We start from the raw sequence: 19,487 nt of genomic DNA, 5'->3' as shown, positions 1-19,487 counted from the left end.
TTGAATTAGGAGAGTAAAATGGAAACAGATGCTCATTCTGGAAGAGGGTGTGCCTTGAGTCAATTAGTGGTGGGAAGAGAATTGTCTTATAATTGTTCAGCAAATTAATTAAATCGATCGTCTAACTGAAACAAATACTTTATTCACCACATCCAGATCTGTGTTGTACTGTGCTGATATCCTACAATCTAGTATAATCTGTACTTCTTACTCATAGTTTCACTGTGGATATGTCATAACACTGCACTCTGTTCTTCTTTCTCCATAATTATCACAATCACCAAAATAACATTTATTAGACTGCTCTATATAAAGTACTTTGGAAGTCAAAGATTGTGGAGAAGACTTGTTCCTCATCTCCAAAATATTAAAGATATTAAATATTAAATAATATTAAAGCAGCAAAATCAATTTAAAAACCCCAGAGAACACATACATGTATCAAATATAGTAGTTTGAAATGAACTCATGGATGGACAGATTTCCTGTGGAATTTCCACATTTGAAGAGCTGGTTAATGTCATTAAAAATAATTGGGGTTGTTAACTCTGTTGTGATTTAGTTCTGCTTCCTTTCAAATTCATCAAAGTAAAATTTGAAAGACATGAATATCTCACAAGTACTTTGTAATATGGTCCTTATTTTGTTTAATCCATTAATTTAAAAGCATGGTAAATTTAAATTTATATGATAAATACACCATTTGAAACTTTCATTGAAATTACAGTAAATAAATCTGCAAGGGCCCAGAATATACCAATATGCTAATTAATTAGCACGTATGTACTGTGGGCAGTGACATAGCCAGAAGTTAACTGGACCATGGAGGCCCTGGAATACATGTGAAGAAGTATATTTTCTTGTATTTGAAGATACTAAACTGTGAGCCTGGAAAGACGGAAGCATATGCCAAGCCTCTGAAACTTCTGCCACCCATCCAGATCACTTGCTCTATAGCAGAGGCCTGGATGTTACATTGGCTTCAGTTTGACATAAAAATTCAACTCGGTGGGGCTGTGCACAGCAGCCCCTTTGTCAGCATGGAAGGCTGATACTTTCTCATTGTCAGTGGTTTCTTGCCTTTTAATATTGAGTGATGTCGGCTTTCTTGGCAAAACCTCACTCACAGTTGAAGCCTAATGACATCTCAGTTCTGCTGTTTGTTTGCCAGCTCCAAAAGTACATGATTGCCTTCTTGATTTGACCTTTTCACATGTTCATTATTGCATCATTGGAGAGGAGGACTGCCTAGGAGGCAAAAGCCATGAGACTTGAGCTCTGTGTTCCCTCTGTGTTCCCAAGACTGAATACTTGCGGTCATGGGTGACCTTCTCTCATTCTCAGTGGTAGTCTTCAAGTCTGTTGTGATTCATGTTCTTGTGTTGGCCTGGTAAAATGGAACAAGTTCTTTAGCATTCTTTAAATAAAAGCTATGAATATCTGAAGAACAGATACTGGCATCTGAACTGAATCTTTATAGTAATATCACTGGTTTATTTTACGCAAAGATCATTTTATACATTCCAACTAGTCATTTGTTGAGGTTATACACTAATTTTAATAAGATGCCTGGCATATATTGAGGGCAAAAATATTTTAGGAACTTGTCTTTGCTGATGGCTTTAAGCTACGTAGGCTGTCCAATTTGATAGTCATTAGCCACATGTAGCTCTTTCAACTTAAGTTAATTAAAATCAAATCAAAGAGAAAACTTTGTCCCTCAGTTGCACTAGCTACATTTCAAGTGCTCAAGAGCCTCAAGTGGCTGGTGGCTACTAAATCAGACAGTGCAGACATAAAGCATTTCCATTCCTGCAGAAAGTTCTGTTGGACATTGCTACTTTAGAGCATACTCTTTGATAATATCTCTGAAATAATTCAAAACTAAGTTTGATGCATTAGCGGTATGATAAAACATTTTATAAGATCTAAAACAAGGATCAACAAATGAGACTTTTTTCTTGTGTAGTTTATAAGCTAATAACCAAGATCATCCCAAATATCATGAGCTACTAAATGGTTTTGATTAGTGTGTTGGAATAAATGTATTTCCTTCCAAAAATGATGATAAAAAGATAACATTTATTTGGATATTTGTACCTGGTACATTTGTTTTAAAAACACATATCATCTCTTTACGACCATACCTCATTCAGCATCTCTTCATTCATTTGTTCATAAACTTAGGCATCAACAATTATTTTATTAAGTGTCTGTGTCGGGCATGGGGCTACACAATTGGGAAGCCAATATAGATATGATTGAGCTTACAGCCTGGATAAGTAAACACATCTAATAGATGACACAAATTATTAATTACAATTGTTATGATGGCCACCAAATGAAAGTTTTGGAGGCCAGGGAAGTCCTCCCTGAAAGAAATAATATCTGAGGGATTATTAGAAGTTAGCAGGGAAGAGATAGATAAAGAGTATTCCAGGTAAAGGCAAGTAAGTATAAGAATCTCACAGCAGGAGGTAGTTGGATACCTCCCAGAAACTGGTTGGCCAGCAAGAGTGGGCCATCAGTTGGATAAGGATGGTGAAGGAGGTGGTGCAGGTATGGCTTTGCAAGACAGGGTGAGGATTTTAGTTTTAATCCTAAGAGCAATGGCAAGCCAGTGACATGATCAGATTTGTGTTTTGAAAAGATCACTTTGGCTGCAATGAATTAGAGGGGGGATAAAAGCATATGTAGGAGATTAGGTAAGAGACTATTACAGTAGTTTGGAAGGAGGGGAAGATTTTGAGTTCAACTTTTGAAGAATTGTTTTTGAGGTACTGGACATCCAAGAGGAAATGTCAAAGAAGCAATTGGATAATCAGATCTGGATGGCAGAGAAGAGAAATGTAGACCTGCACTGCTCAATAGAAATATAATGCAAGCCACATTTTAATTTTTCTAGGAGTCAGATTTTAAAAAAGTAGAAGGAAAGAGGTGAAATTAATTTTAATAATATATTTTATGTAATCCAATACATCCAAAATATTATCATTCAACATTTCATCAAAATAAAGAATTTTTTTTTTATTTTTGAGGAAGATTAGCCCTGAGCTAACATCTGCTGCCAATCCTCCTCCTTTTGCTGAGGAAGACTGGCCCTGAGCTAACATCTGTGCCCATCTTCCTCTACTTTATATGTGGATGCCTACCACAGCATGGCTTGTGAAGTGGTGCCATGTCCAAACTCGGGATCCGAACTGATGAACCCGGGGCCACCAAAGTGGAATGTGTGCACTTAACTGCTGCGCCACTGGGCTGGCCCCAAAATAAAGAATTACTGATGAAATATTTTACATTCTTTTTTTCATCCTATATTCAAATTCCACTGTGATTTTTAACTTAAAGCACATCTCAGGCCAGCCCTGGTAGCCTAGTGGTTAAGTTTGTTGTGTTTTGTTTTGGCAGCCTGAGTTTGGTTCCTGGGCATGAACCTACACCACTCATCTGTCAGTGGCCATGCTGTGGTGGTGGCTCACATAAAAAAGAGGAAGATTAGCAACAAATGTTAGCTCAGGGCAAATCTCGCTCAGCAAAAAAAAAAAACACAACCAGACTAGCATTTCGAGTGCTCAGTAGCCACATGTGGCTAGCGGCTACCTTATTGGACAGCATAGATCTAGACTAAAGATATGTCTGTGATGTCATTGATGTATTGAAGCCTTAGAAATGGATTAGATCATAGGAAGGGGGTAAAATGTGAGAAGAGAAGAGGGTAAGGACCAAGTCCTGAGGGATTCTATCATTTAAAGGTTGAATAGTAAAGGAATTCCTCCTAAAGCATAGTGATGACATTATTTTATATAGTGCTTTGCAGTTTATAAATCGTTTCCATTTTTTCTTCCCAGGAGTGTTGTCAAGAATAAAAGATTATCCTCATTTTATAGATGATAAAATGAGTGTCTTCAAGGTTCTCTTGAGCTAGGTATAGGTGAGGCTAGGACTAGAACCCAGTTTTCTGACCCAAAGACTAATGTTCTTTCCATTTGTCTGAGTTTTTCCAAATGACACATCCTAATAACAGAAATTGAACGCAGGATGTTTATTTTGGGAAATGATCCCAAGGAAACAGAGAAAGAGGGCATTATGAGTAGATCACCACATTGGGCACCTGAGGCTTGATCCCACTAGGACCCTCTGAAGAGCTGTGGAGAGAGCACTTCAGATTCGTCTGCCTTGGGGATTGATCCCCTGGTTCTCATCCTCTGTTGGTCAAGGGTTGCCCCATTGGGTGTTAACTCTCTGGCACTTCCAGGTTTACACATCTGTCAGAGGGGCTGTGTGGGTACCATGGGTGGCCTAACAGGAGAGAAGTCCCTGGGCTGAGCGATGAGAAGGTACAGCTGGTCCTGGAGTAAAAAGTTGGCCAAGAAGATGTGCAGTGGCCACAAGAGGTAGCTGAAGCATCACTGCACCTGTTGCTTTTCGTGGAAGAGTCATTTGTACAAAGAGTTCCAATACATTAGAGACATATTAATACATGAAAGTCCAGAAGAAGGAGCCACCAGTTGTGCCTGGTCACATGAAGACTTCATGGAGGAGGCGGCCTTGGGGCCAAGTAATAAGGGACACTAAGGAGTGGGTGTCTCATCCATTAAATTGCAGTAGTGCTCAAGCCTGTTCCATATTAGAAGCACCTGGGGAGCTTTTAAAAAAATACTCGTGTCTGGGCCCTACCCTAAGGTCAATTAAATCAGAATCTTTAGGGGTGAAGCCCAGGCATTGGTGTGTTTTAAAAGCTTCCCAGGTGATTCTAACGAGCAGCCATGATTGCAAACCACTGCTTTGAAGGCTTTCAGTCAGGGAGGTGATCCCCAGATTTACGTTCCCAGGAGTCCTTTCATCTGGAGAGCAGATTTGAAGAGGAGAGACCAGTTAGGATGCTCCTAGGCTGTCTAAACTGCCTTTAGACAAGGCAGATGAGACTGGAATTAAGCTATTGGCAGGGGGGTGAGGGGATAATGTCAGAGACACTTAGGTTGACCAGATCTTAGTAATCAAATTCCTTTTAAGATCAAGATTGAACACCTTGGGACAATAATGTTGAGAACAACCTCTGCATGCTTCTATTTAAAGGGTGGTGGCCATAAGCGTCTCTTGGTGCAACTTCATAGATGGATAGACTTCCAGCTGTCTCTCTACCACTTCCTCTGATTCCTCATCCCTGTTCTCCTTGCAGGGATAATTCTTCTGCCTGCCCAGAGTGCGACACAACATGGGCCTTGGACTCACACTGCCTGGGGTTGAACCCCAGCTTTGCTCTTATAGTCCCAGGACTTAAGCTCTCTGAGCCTCAGTTTCTCCACTTGTAAGATGGAACTGATAATTGATATCTTGTAGACTACTGTAAGAAGTAACTGGGATAAAGTAAATCCAAATGCAAATTGCGGAGCAGAAGTCCTGGCCCACTGTGGACACTCAATGATTGGTAGCTCATATATTATCATCTTCGCCACCTGTCTACCTGGTGACAAACTGCCACTTACCTGTATCCCCAGTTCTTCCATCTGACTTGCCTTTGTCTAGCCCAGCTCAGGTCAGCCCTCCAGTCTTGATGATCTAGTCTTGTTATCTTCCTGTCTGACCCAGTTTGGGTTCAGCCTTTCTGGGGAGGTGATAGCCTTAGGCCTGGGCCACATCTGGCAAAGCACAGAACTCTTTATTGTACTGATGTGGTTACTTGCCCAGCTACCAGCAACCTGGCAAGGTTGTAAGCATATTGAGAACAGAGACTGGGTTTCATTTGTCTTTGCATACATTTTATTATTCATTCACTCAGTTCATTCATTTAATAAATAGTCATTGACCATCTATTCTATTTTAGGCCGTAGGGATATAGCAGTAAGCAAGAATGGCAAAGGCCTTAACCGTTATGGAGCTTATAATCTAGTGGAAGGAGATAATCATTAATCAAATAATCACAAAGTAAATGTTAAATTACAACCAGCACAGCATATGACTTGGGTGGTTGCCTCATAGAAGTTTGCTGACTCAATGAATAGAATGAGCATCTTGAACAAGTAAAGCTGGTCTCTCCTTGGATGTGAAGAGCATGGGAAGGACCAGCCTGATGGCAGGGTTTGTCAGTGTGGGAGGCAGGCCCTGCCTCAGGATCCCCTAGAGATCTTGGTTCCCATTCTCACCCCCAGAGCCTACTCATTTCAAACCTCCGGGCTGCAGGGCCTGGGAATCTACACGTTTAACAGGCACCCTGGGGCATTCTCATGCCATTAGTCTGGGAACTACTGCCCTCTAGATACGCGATGGCCATTTAAAAAAGACATAGGCCTTAATGAACTGAAGAATCATTAGCTGTCCCTAAATTTCCCTTGGGAAAGTGCCTTTGTCCTGGTGGATGTGGGGAGAGAGGTAGCTTTGAGGTCTGCCTGGTTCACCACTTCCTTAATTGCCTGCTCGTCACTGAACACTAGCAGTTAGCAAGTTGTCAGACATTCCTTTTAGCACAAACGTTCTACATTCTGGTGCACACAGAGCCCCACAGGGTTCTCTCGGAGGCAGCAGACTACCCTCATCCCAAAACACATGCCTTCATTAAAAGCTGCCACTTTTGTGGAATGCCAGCTTAGGGACCAGAAGGCTTTTATTTCAATCCGAGATCTGCTACTTTCCAGCTGTGAGACTTTGGGCAAGTAAATTCCTGTCTCTAGGCCTCAGTTTCCTTATTGTGTAAAATGGAGATAGTACCTACTTGGAAGACGGTTGTGAGGATTAAATGGAATAATACCTGTGACTCACTTATCAGATCCCTCAGTGAAAGCCAGCTGTCAACACTGTTTTGAGGGAGATGATTTCTAGGGAAAGCCCTTACCTGTAGTGTGTTATGGTTACTAAGCTAGCACTCCCGGGATTTCCAGCTGCTGCTAGAGTGATGACCTGTCCCCATGCCTCTGCTTTTTCCTAAGGAACTAAAGTACTGTTCTTAGATAAGCATTTGAAATTTTATCTTTTTATGGAGAATTTGGAAGGATTTGCTCCAAGTTTCAACCTAAAATACTCCTGGAAAATATCTATATTATTTTTACTCCACTGGATTTTAACATCTGGTTTAAAAAACAACACCTGGAGATGGATGGTGGTGATGGTTGCCCAACAATATGAATATACTTAATGCCACAGAAGTGTACACTTAAAAATGGTTAAAATGGCCCATGTTATGTTCTGTCTATTTTAACATAGGTTAAAAAATGAAAACAACAAAACTGTGGTTTGTATTTTAAGGGTCTAGTTACTCCAATTAAAGAAAAAAGCAAGAAAAAAAAAGGTCTCTAATTGTTTATAGGCCTTGCCTGCATCACTGTAGCTAATGGAGACCTGATTTGTTTAAAGAGTACTAGAGTCACATTCAAAGGATAAGCTTTGTTTATTCAAAAGGACTCACTGAGACAGACTGATGAGGTTGCCAAAGTTACGTTAAAGCCACAGGGACTTTTAAGAAAGATTCACAACTGATATGTCTGAAGGGAGCAAAAGAATTATCACACTATTGCCCATGTTACGTGGCTTATGGGGTTTTTTGGGTGGGATGGTAGTGGTGGTGGAACTCAACACCAATGGCACTCTTTATATTAGACTGTGAATATTAACCTCTTTTTGGACTGGAAGGAGTTTAGGAACCATATAGTTCTAACCCCTCTCCTTCATTCATTTGATTCAGCAATTGTCTGTCAACTTCTTCTTTGTGCCAGACATACAGTAGGATATATACCATGGTGGGTGCTGGATATACCACGGTAAGCAAAACAGACCTGCCCTAATGTAACTTACAATCTAATAGAGAAGACAGACATTAATCAAATAGCCACATAAATATGTTAATTGCACCTTGAGGTAAGTGCTGTCTTTAGAGGAAAAATACAAGCAGTCTAAGACTTGGATTAGGAGGGTAGAATTGAATCTGAGAAGTTCAGAGAAGCTTGGGATCTCAGGTAAAGGGCTTTCTGGGCAAAGGCTCTGGAACAGAAGCCATGTGGCCCGTAGGAGAAGTGGGAGCAGACCAGTGTGAAGGCAGTGTTTTCTGCATGAGAAGACTCAGAGCAGAGGGTTGAACATCCCACTTCTGCAGAGCCAGGAACAGAAGTAGATCATCTGATGCTCCAGTTTTCTCTCTTTCCACATCTAGGGAGACTTACCCAGAAGCCTGGACCTATGACATTTGTGCAGGTAGAATTATTTTCATCCTAAGGCCACCACCACATGGCCTCCAGTCTCTGTGAGCTCAGGGTCTGTTGCCATCCACATCTTCAGGTCTATACCAACGCCCCTACATTGGTGTCTCCATGAACCAAGCAAGGTCATTTCTACTGTTCCTTCTTCTAGATCACTGCTTCTGTTCAGTTGACACAGCTCATGAAGATCAGTTATGATCACTAAAATCATATGTATGATCAAAACTAACAAGACAAAGTTGTAGGCACAGTAAGATTACAACTATATAAAAATTATCATGCATTTAAAAAATACTGGAAGGAAATAAATAAAAATAACAGTGAAATCCAGTTGGTGGAATCAATTTTTTTTTCTGCTTCCCTTCATTTTCTAGATGCTATTTGATAAATTTTTAGTACTCTCAAAATAGAAAGTAATATTGAAATTATAATACTAAAGGAATGTCAGATTTCTTCCTCATCACCCAAATCTTTGATTTTTCTTTAATGTGGAAGACATACTTTTTGAAATGTTTTAAATATGAGTTTAAACATTGGGTAAACACGCTAGCATGGCAAGACAGCATTTCTGTAGGGTAGAGATTTTATTTAAAACAGAATTCTGTTGTCACTGAGTCTGGGTTTCTCCCACTGTCAGACTTCTCTGAAGTATTCACTACCTAGTGGGTTCTTGAGCCCAGGAGAGAGAAAGCATGCAGCATTCTCCAAACTTCTGGGAAGGTTTATTCACGCAGATCCTTGCAGACTTATTGCTTTCTGGAACACACATTGGGAAATGCTGGTGTGGTGAAAGAGAACAAAAGGTGGTGGCTACCTGGGCTCTGGATCTGTTAAGGCATTAACTATCCGTCCACGTTAGGCAAGTCCTTAAACTGTTCTGGACACACTGTCTCATCTATAAAATGAGAAGATTAGATGGAATGAACTCTAGCTCTAAAATGGGCCAGCTATGAAAAAGGAGTGAATATGCTGACAGTTTTATAACAACAAAAGGCAAATTCCCAAAATGCTCAAACTGAGAGTTTTCAGACAATCAAGCTTTATCTGTCCTTCAGGCAGTAAGCGATGCCAGTGTTTTATTCTGCAAACCATTTTAGAAGACAAAAAACATTTGGCACAATTCAACAGGTTAGTATTCCAGTCTGCTGTATACACAAGGTGAAATGTCCTCAGTTCCTGTGTTAAAGTATGCTGTATCCCCTTCTCAACCACTTGCCAAATGAAAATGTAGTAAAATCTTTCATTTCTCAACCACCACACTGTGTAAGACCTTCGAGAAACAGACTGATAGAAGCAAGCCTGGTTCCTCTGCTCTATTTGAAGAGTGACTTTCATGTCAACAATGTCAGACAGACTAGAACGTCCTGATTCCAGATAAAGGCTGCTTGCTGCTTCTGCCTCACTACCTTTTATCATATGCTGCTGTGGTTGGAACATTTTCTGGCAGGAAGAATTCAGGGGCCCTGCTAGGGAACAAGAGAGTTTTCTGCTGTGTAATCCTTGAGCCTCTTTCTCTGCCATGGGAGGTTTCCCATGGGTCCAAAGGCCCCAGAACTCAGTCAGATCCCTCTCTGCCCACAACAGTCACCACCTTAAGCCAATTCTTGGTTTCCTCTCACTGCAAATCTAGCTGCAGAGGAGTCTGTCCAGCTTTCTTCCTTGCCATCCCTGAAGCAAGTATGCAGGCCTTTTTCTTTGTAAGGGCATAATGCTAACTACCACAGGGAATCCCTGCCGTGCCTCACAAGACGGAGAACACTGCGGGGGTTATGGAGGATCAAGGATCCTCACCCCACCAGCATGGTGATACTCTCTGGTCTGTGGTGAAATGGAATAAAGCTTGATGCCTTGAGAGGCTCTACTTTTACCTATTCCCAGTGGTCTGGAAAGATCTTTTGAATCCTCACTACTGTCTCCTTTTCTCCCCAGAGGTTCTTAGGTTCTTACCATGTGCTAAGACAATATGAAGGGATATATATAAAACAGCTACTGAATTAAGCATTATCAATGGCAGACCACCTTTTGGGGTCCACAGCTCAAATGAGCCGCAAAGTGTGAGGAGAGTAGTTGGCTCACATTTCAGAAGTGCCTCCTCTGCTTCTCTTCCTTTACTTCCCTGTTTACTTTCCTCCATGCTTTTCTCTAGTATAGGGATGATAAATAAAGAGTCATGTGCCACCATGCTCTCCTCAGAAGCCCATGGCAGACTTCGTTATTCAATCATGGCATTTTTTTTCCTGATTAAACCCAGGGATATAAGCAAAGATGAATATCAACTGATCAAAACAGGCATTTGTCTATCAGTCTAGTCCTGGGTAAACACCCCAAAAAAATGGGAGCTCATGTCCCTAAAATGACATGTAAAGGAATGTTTCTGGCGGCTATTTTCCTAATAGTCCCAATCTGGAAACAACTCAAATGTCCATCAACAGTAGAATAGATACAAATATAGTATATGCACATAACGAAATATTCTACAGCAATGAAAAAAGCTGAACTACAGACACACTCAGTTTGAATGCATCTTAGAGACATAGTATAGAGTGAAAGAAGTTAGACATAAAGGAAGCACACTATGTTAGTCCATTTACTGCAGTTCAAAAACAGACGAAACTCATCTATGGTGATAGAAGTTAAGGCAGTGGTTACCCATGGGGGCAACTGACTGAAAGGGGCACCAGGAAGCCTTCTGGGGACTAGAAAATGTTCTGTGTCTTGATCTTGGTGATAGTTTATATGGATGTGCACATATGCAAAAATTCATTGGGATGCACACCTAAGATTTGCACACTTTGCTATAGTTATCCCTCATTAAAAGTTCTTACAGGGCCAGCCTGGTGGTGCAGCAGTTAAGTGCACATTCCGCTTTGGTGGCCCGGGGTTCACTGGTTCAGATCCTGGGTGTGGACATGGCACTGCTTGGCAAGTGTGGTAGGTGTCCCACATATAAAGTAGAGGAAGATGAGCACGGATGTTAGCTCAGGGCCAGTCTTCCTCAGCAAAAAGAGGAGGATTGGCAGAAGATGTTAGCTCAGGGCTAATCTTCCTCAAAAAAAAAAAGTTCTTATAAGGGGGCATCAATTTGAAAGCTATTGTCCAGCTCTTGTTCCTATATTTCTCTGATAAGGAGCATAAGGTCTTGAGTCTGACTCTGATCCAGATCCAGGCTCTGTCACCTATTAGCTGTGTATCTTGAGTAAATTACTTAACTTCTTTTTCGCCTCTGTGGGGGAGAAAAATAGTACCTACTTTACAGCACTGTTCTGAGGGCTAAGTCAGATAATTCTTGTAAAATGCTTCATACAACGCCTACCTGGTACATTTCATGTTCTCCTGAAATGTGAGGTGGTGACTTTGTTCTTCTCCCGTTCTCCTCTGCCCATTTAGTTCTTCCTTGTGCTGTCTTTTTTCCTCTTCTCCTACCTTTTTTCTTCCTTTCATCTCCCCCTACTCTTAAGAGCCAAAAACATGAAGTTAAAGTACATAGCTTTTAAATTTTATTTAATACAATTTACAGGTTTTTGTAATTAAAAAGCAAGCACACTTAGTATCTTCCATGTCTCTCTTCCAAAGCCCAGGCCACATTCAATCCCCTATCTGGGGGCTTGGACTCAGGCATCAGTAGCATTTGCAGCTCTCCAGGTGATTCTCATGATGCCGATGTGCATACAAGTTTGGGAACCACGGGATGAATGGCTTTCTATTTCCTGCATATTGCCTCAGCTATTTCAGCATATGGTTCTGAATCTTGACTGCACATTAGAATCACCTGAGAAGCTTCTAAACGATACCAATGCTCGGGCCCCACCTAGGGTAAGGCCTGGATATTTCTAATGTGCAACCAGTATTGAGGGCCACTGTTCTAGAGGAGTTGGTGTCCTGGTAGATCTTGTGATCAGGACAACTCCAGGCGCACATGCCCCCCCTCACCCATGTTCCTCTTGAATTAAAATACTTTCTCCTCATGTTTCTGAAAACTCCTATCTTTGCCTTTTTTCAGTTGCAAGCTGAATATGGAGAAGAATGATGTAATGTTGATAAGTTCTTGGTTTGTTTTGTCCTCAGTATGGGATTGTACTGGATGCGGGCTCTTCTCACACGAGTTTATACATCTATACGTGGCCAGCAGAAAAGGAGAATGACACGGGGGTGGTGCATCAGATAGAAGAATGCAAGGTAAAAGGTAAGATGAGGAAAAGGGGAAGGGGAGACAGTGGGGCGGGAGAACGTGAAAGGTGTATGGCAGGTGGAACACACGGGAAAAAGGAAGTCAAGTGAAGCACACATTGGAGATGCTATTGTTGTTATTTTATTATCATTATAAAAATAATACTGAAATCAGTTCTTAATGATCAAACCCTTGAAGAATAAGCAAACTTACAAATAATTGAGTAATAGTAACTCCCATCAACGAGACACTTTTGTGTGTCATGCACCAACTAAGTGCTGAAAATACGTTATTTGATCTTCACAATCTCCCTTTGAGGTATGTATTATTTTTCGCATTTTTTAAAATGAGGGCACTGAGTTTGAGAGAGGTTATACCACCTTATTTAAAGTTGCTTAAGCTAGTAAGTGATAGAACTGCGGTTCAAATGGAGATGTGCCTAACTTCTAACCCACGTCTTAGCCAGTGGTTCTCAAATTTGAATCTGCTTCAGAGCCACCTGTAGGGTTGGTTACAGCGCCTAGGCCCCACCCCTAGAGTTTCTGATTCAGGAGGTCTGGGATGAGCCCTCAGAATCTGCATTTCTAATAAGTTCCCAGGAAATGATGCTGCTGGTCCATAGCTAGCTAAAGGCTTTCAAAAATTTCTTCCGAGCTGTAGATTAGAGGACAAGGATTAAGAGAAGCAGTTCTATGGACCCTAGGCAGAGAAGGCCAAATCAAAGATTTTTAGGGTTGGAAAAGGACCTTGTGGATCATTTAAATCTTGTTTTACAGAGAAGGAAGAAAAACCCTGGAAGACTAGTGACTTGCAAGTAGCAACAGAACCAGGACAAGAATCAGGGTCTCCTAACCGCAGTCCAGGCTTCCTGCTGCTCTGAATCACTGGATTACATATTGATTTATTTTCCTGGTTAGTTTTCTTTTAAGGTCACAAAACAAGTTAGAGTGGTTGACAGTTCAGTTCTTTTCACTTCTTCCCATCCAACACCCCAGCATGCACCCAATGTTACCACAACGCACCATCATCTCTCTGACCGTTCTCTCTCTCGGCCTTTTGAGCCAGGGACCCATTGTTTATTTTTACTCAGACAGGTAACCTAGACCCCAGAAGATAATTGACTTTTAATTGTGTGACCTGTAGGGTCTACTAGTTTTCATAGTTTGTCAAAAAAGCAGTCACGAGGAGATGTTTCCAAGAGAGCAAATAATTCTACCCAGCAGCCTGATGGCCTTAGACTTTAGGCCCCATGAATTCTGAGACAGTACTTCAAGCATTTCTTAAATCCCAAATCTCTCATTTTATTGACTTCTATTTAATTCACTGCTTCTATTTTTAAAAGTGTTGTTGTTGTTGTTTTAATCTAGTATATATCCATCTCCTGAGATTCACCCTGGGTATCTGTCCTAACCAATGCAGTCATTTTCCCCTCTCCAAAGAGAAAGACTCAAATATTTAGATAAAAGGTGAGTTTAAAGCCACCAATTCTTAAAGGCCAGACTTTTGGAATCAAAACAGTTAGCTGATAAGTTAGAGCTAATTTTGTCTTTATGGTTAAGTAAATAGGCTGTTTAAAAACCTGTGGATAATATGGATAACATATTTGGATAGTTATCTTAAAACAAATCCTCACTATAAATAGCATTGATGGTATAGATGTTCATCTTAAAGTGAGCTGAAATTATTAAATGTTAACTTCAAAAAGCTTAGGGAATCTTGGCTCTAACCCTTTCCATAGCAGCACTTAGTTTTGCTCTAAAACTGTAAAAACAATTTTACTAGGGAGGCAGGGTATCAGAGTAGAAAAATCACCTAGGAGACATGGATTCTATTCCTGTTTCTTCTAACAAAGTGTCAACGCAAATAATCCATAACCAACGTATAAATCAAAATTGGAGTGAGTTTATTATGAGCCAGATCTGAGGCCCATATAGCCCAGAAGAGTCCTTTCACAAAGGAATGGAGCACTCCAAAGGAGTAGGGGTTGAGAGATACACGTCAAAGAGCATGTATCACATATGATTACAAAGTCCCTTTTACAATAGCCATGATTGCTTTGCTGGCACAGTATTTCACACAGCAGTTGATGAACACAGCAGGTAGCAGGTCTGTGGTCTCAGCTGGGTGGTCACGGGGTGAATGCAGCAGGCCAGAAATCAATCCTTAGTTTAGGGAGAGATGCTTATCCATAAGAAAATGCTAATGTGGGGGAAGTTACAGTCTTATCTTTAAGGGCGTTATTCTTGTCTTTGGGACATAGTAAATATTTAAAGCAGATATAAAATGCATGCTTTCTGGCCATGTCAGGCCCTTTTGGGAAAACAAGTTCAGGCCAAATTAGTTTTACAGCAAATGGCTTACTCATATACTTCAGTATATCCTATTGCTTGTCATTTATTTCTCAAAAAGAAAAAACTCCACTTCAGAAATTTTAGGGGACTGGTCGTGATCACATAGCTAGTTAGTAGCAGTTTCTATCTTTTAAGTAAAAGCCAGTGTGCCTGGTGTTTATTTTAATTTTTGTTTTAAATGTCGTATTTCTCCTTTCAGGTCTTCTAGGAATTAGTGTTGTTAATTACAACTTGTGGAAGAAACATCAAAAAGAAGCTTTATATAGTACTATCTATAAGATCCCCCTTAAAATCTGAGACCAGTTAGGAAGGTTATGCAACTGAATGTGAAAATTGCACCATCCAGTGGCAAATTATTGAACAGCAGACAGACCCAGCCCAAGGTCTGAAAAGTCCTATGAAGGCGAGGTTCAGTGAGTTATCCTCTGAGTACAACAACCTAATATATATCACATCAAGAAATTGTCTTCTTGAATTTGCTCAAAAAACATCAGTAATTTGCTCTAATATTGTCAAGGTTATGTCCTATACTTTTAAAAAATATTGTCATCTGCTTCTACATCTTTCCCTAGGTCCTGGAATCTCAAAATATGCTCAAAAAGTAAATGACATAGAACTTTATCTGGCTGAATGCATGGAAAGAGCCAGGGAAGTGGTTCCACAGTCCCAGCACCAAGAGACACCTGTTTACCTGGGAGCCACGGCAGGCATGCGGTTGCTCAGGTACAGCAGCACGTAGGGATCAACAGTGGCTGGGAGTTGGAGTTGGCAGTGCAAAAGCCTCTGAAGTTATGGGAGAAAGCCACACTTGCCTAAGACCCAAATTCTAAACATTGTAAATGTCCACACCTAAGAAAGAAAATTTCATTAAGTGGGTAAAACTCCCAAACTCTTACTATGAGTAATGGTGGAAATTTCAGTGTTGAAAAAGCCCTCTTGCCCATCTCCCCACAGGGAATTCAAATAGGTGAGGGCACAAAGAGAGAAAGACTGAGCCTATATATTCTGGGATTTGGGGCTACAGATTTAGCCATTCAATATCTGTGAGGAGGAAGACCAGAGGAGACTCATGGGTGTCCCAAGACATAAATAATCACAACTAGCACATCTTTATTTCTCACCACTTAGTACTTGTGTACATTATTTGTTTGTTTGTTCTTCACTCATTCAGCATGTACTGACTGCCTACTCTGTCCTGGGATATGGAAGTAGGTGCCTTCAACCCTCAAGGAGATCAGAGTTTCAATACAGGGTGATCAATTCTTTAAGAGAAGAGTGCACAGAGCTGCTATGGGAGCACACTTGGCCCTGCCAGAATGGGAGGAGATCAGGAAGACTTACCAGAGGAGGGGACATATGAGCTGAATCATGAAGGATGAGTTGGAGAGTTGGAGAAGGGCACTACTGGCAGACCAGACAGTGTGCTTTCCATAACCCATGTTTACTCAGCACCTGTTATGTGTCAGGCATTGTTCTAAGTCCTAGGGATGCAGCAGTGAAGAGGACAAAGTCCCTGCCTTCCTGGAGCTTGTGTTCTAATAGATGTGCAAAGGCAGGGATGTGTAAGAGACCAGGGCATGTTCAGAGGACTAGAAATAGTTCTGCATGGATAGAACATAGAGGGCATAGAGTAAAATAATAAAAAGGAGGAGGAGGAGGAGGATGGCAGCTTGTATTTGTTGAGCCCTTGCTTTGTTCTTGGCATTGTGCTTTTAATTTATTCATCAAAACTCTATGAAATAAGAGGTATTATTAACTATTTTTAACCAGATAAGGAAGCTGTGGCTTACAAATGTTAAGTAACTTATCCAAAGTCACACACCTGGTAAGTGGTAGAGCCAGGATTCTGAGTGGGATTCTGAGAAGGCAGCTTCCAGATCACAAAGTGCCTTGTGGGCCATGCTAGGGAGTTTGGAGTTCATCTGGGAGATAATGGGAAGCCATTAAAGGGTGTTACACAACTGGTGACACTGGAAAAGAAGGTGGACTGGAGGGGAGGAAAACTAAGGGTAAGGGGTCTGTTTGGGAGGGTATGGAAGCCGTACTGATGAGAGATTACAGGGTTCTAGTGCAGTTAGAAGGCAGCATCCTCTGACAGAGGCTGTCCATATTGCATAGCCTACATCCTGGAAGCAATTACATCCCGTCTTTATTATGACAACTTTCGAAGTTTCCCTCTAGGTCTCTCAAATAGACCCAGGAACTGAAGCACAATATGAGGAAGATTTTTTTCTGATCTGACGCCAAAGGAGGTTGGGTATCTGTCCCAGGACATTTGCCACCTGGTGTCTACTAGAGCCCTAATTAAAAAACCTCAAACAGAGCCTGGCTATGTAAACAGCTAGGAGCCACCAGCAATGGCTAATGTAGCACACGTCAGCGGTCACTGTGGTGATCAACAACACCTAGTTGCCACCGCCATAGTCATTTAAATGACTTTGATGATTTTTAAGAGCCAGGGAAAACATTGAAAATGGTATTTCAGGAAGACCAACCCATGCAGGGATTGGAAGGATTTGGATTTGGAGAGAGGCAGCCAAAAGACTAGTTCTGCCTCCCCCAAAAGGAGGGCCCTTCAGATAGCAATGTGTGGAGATCTCCGTCTCTCTGTTTATTTTAGTGACTTATGGTTCACTTCCCAGGAGAACTGACTGGAAGCTGCGGCTAAAATGGGTAGTTGTTGGGGCCGGCCCAGTGGCACAGCGGTTAAGTTTGCAAGTTCTGCTTCAGCGGCCTGGGGTTCACTGGTTTGGATCCCGGGTGTGGACATAGCACCACTTGGCAAGCCACGCTGTGGTAGGCGTCCCACATATAAAGTAGAGGAAGATGGGCATGGATGTTAGCTCAGGGCCAGTCTTCCTCAGCAAAAAGAGGAGGATTGGCAGGAGTTAGCTCAGGGCTAATCTTCCTCAAATAAATAAATAAACAAATAAATTAAATAGGTACTTGCAGTTATTAAAACAAAACCAGTAATTCAGCTCTTCCCTTGTGCAGGATAGAAAACGAACCATTGGCAAACAGGGTCCTGAATACAGTGACGAACAGCCTTAGCAGATACCCCTTTGACTTCCAGGGTGCCAGAATCATCACTGGCCAAGAAGAAGGCGCCTATGGCTGGATTACTATCAACTATCTTCTGGGCAAATTCACTCAGGTGACTATCTCAAGGACCCATGGAGGTGGCCCCCTGGGGGCCAATGCCATCAATATCTCAGGCACTACTTGGATTGCTAGCCAGAATGAATGATGGATGAATGAGCAAATTAATTTACCCCCACATTTGCAAGGGTCACCAAAGGTATAATTCTCTTAAAAGAACTTTTACTTTTAGAAAATAAAGAAGCCCTATCTTCACGTTAGGTAGACATAGAGGAAATTAAAAATCTATCATTAGAAATAAGAATAGCAGGGGGCAATGCAGTGGCGCAGCAGTTAAGTTCGCACATTCCGCTTCAGCAGCCCGGGGTTTGCCAGGTCGGATCCCGGGTGCGGACATGGCACCACTTGGCAAGCCATGCTGTGATAGGCGTCCCTCATATAAAGTAGAGGAAGATGAGCACAGATGTTAGCTCAGGGCAGTCTTCCTCAGCAAAAAGAGGAGGATTGGCAGTAGTTAGCTCAGGGCTAATCTTCCCCACCCCCCCCCCCAAAAAAAGGTATAAAAAAAATAAGAATAGCTGGGGCTGGCCCCTTGGCCGAGTGGTTGGGTTCGCTTGCTCTGCTTCAGCGGCCCAGGGTTTCACCAGTTCAGGACCTGGGCGTGGACATGGCACTGCTCATCAAGCCACGCTGGGGCGGCGTCCTGCATGCCACAACTAGAAGGACCTACAACTAGAATATACAACTATGTACCAGGGGCCTCTGGGAAGAAAAAAGAAAAGTAAAATCTTTAAAAAAAATAAGAAGAATAGCTAATATTTGCCTCATGCTATGCATCTTGTGCTGTTGAGCACTTTTCACGTACTGTCTGATTTCATCTTCAGAACAACTGTATGAGGTGTTCTTTCATGTTAGAGCCCCAAATTGAGGCCTGCGAAGGTAATTATTCTGCTCAAGGTCACAGCTAATGAGCAAATAAGTGGGGATTTGAACTTACCCCAGCCCCCTTCTTCGTGAAGACTGGCTATACTGCTTCTATGTTGCTGCTGTCTGAGCTATGTCTTTGAAGCCCTTCTTTTCTTGCTGTTGATCTGATGCGGACTTAGGAACTTCCAGCGAGCTTTGTGTCACCCCTATGCCCCTGCTCCTTTGCCTTAGGGAGTACCTGAGTCCAAGAAATAGTGATCCAGAGACTTCCATTGGTGACTGTTCTCTCTTTCAGAAATTGCGATGGCTCAACCTGATGCCAAAGGGAGACGATACTCAGGGAACCTATGGAGCTTTAGACCTTGGGGGAGCCTCTACACAAATCACTTTTGTGCCCCAAAACAAGAGCACTGAGTCTCCAGACAATGCTCTGCACTTTCGCCTGTATGGCAAGGACTACAGTATATACACACACAGCTTCTTGTGCTATGGGAAGGATCAAGCGCTCATGCAGAAACTGGCCAAGGACATTCAGGCAAGTATAACTGAATCCAGACCTGCCCTCCCCACATCTGGGCTGCCAGCCCCCACATCCTGTTGTTTTCTCTGTCTACTTCAGTAATAGGTCTGAAGTTGGTTACTGTACTTTCCAAACCTTTCCAGGCAGGATATCTAAGCACATCTGGTAGACCCCTACGATATTCCCTCCAGACATCACCTCCTATGTTTGTTTACTGCACTATCTCCAAGGACATG

At 41.9% G+C, this 19,487-nt stretch overlaps 1 protein-coding gene and 1 long non-coding RNA gene across 20 annotated transcripts in view; one reads left to right on the top strand and one right to left on the bottom strand.

Annotated features, from left to right (window-relative positions):
• Positions 1-19,487, top strand: part of ENTPD1 (ectonucleoside triphosphate diphosphohydrolase 1) — a 126,045-nt gene that overhangs the window by 76,031 nt on the left and 30,527 nt on the right. For 12 of the 19 annotated variants that reach the window (XM_070560790.1, XM_070560800.1, XM_070560810.1 and 9 more), the window contains 4 exons: positions 12,252-12,369; positions 15,278-15,428; positions 17,700-17,859; positions 19,027-19,266. In XM_070560790.1, the coding sequence (XP_070416891.1) occupies positions 15,340-15,428; positions 17,700-17,859; positions 19,027-19,266 (489 nt within the window). In that variant the 5' untranslated portion in view covers positions 12,252-12,369; positions 15,278-15,339. Of the gene's footprint in view, positions 1-12,251; positions 12,370-13,130; positions 13,267-15,277; positions 15,429-17,699; positions 17,860-19,026; positions 19,267-19,487 lie in introns of all 19 variants that reach the window. The other 7 variants (XM_070560840.1, XM_070560817.1, XM_070560758.1 and 4 more) reach the window with 1 other exon arrangement.
• Positions 121-11,638, bottom strand: LOC139073949 (uncharacterized). Its single transcript, XR_011523160.1, has 3 exons — positions 11,500-11,638; positions 5,487-9,081; positions 121-1,387 (listed from the first exon to the last, which is right to left on the bottom strand). It is a non-coding gene; the product is annotated as an uncharacterized lncRNA (long non-coding RNA).

This window comes from Equus przewalskii, chromosome 1 (assembly GCF_037783145.1).
Source record: "Equus przewalskii isolate Varuska chromosome 1, EquPr2, whole genome shotgun sequence".
In the NCBI taxonomy this organism is placed as follows: Eukaryota; Metazoa; Chordata; class Mammalia; order Perissodactyla; family Equidae; genus Equus; species Equus przewalskii.
Note: the sequence above shows the minus strand (reverse complement) of the source record. Positions and strands in the feature narration are given on the sequence as shown.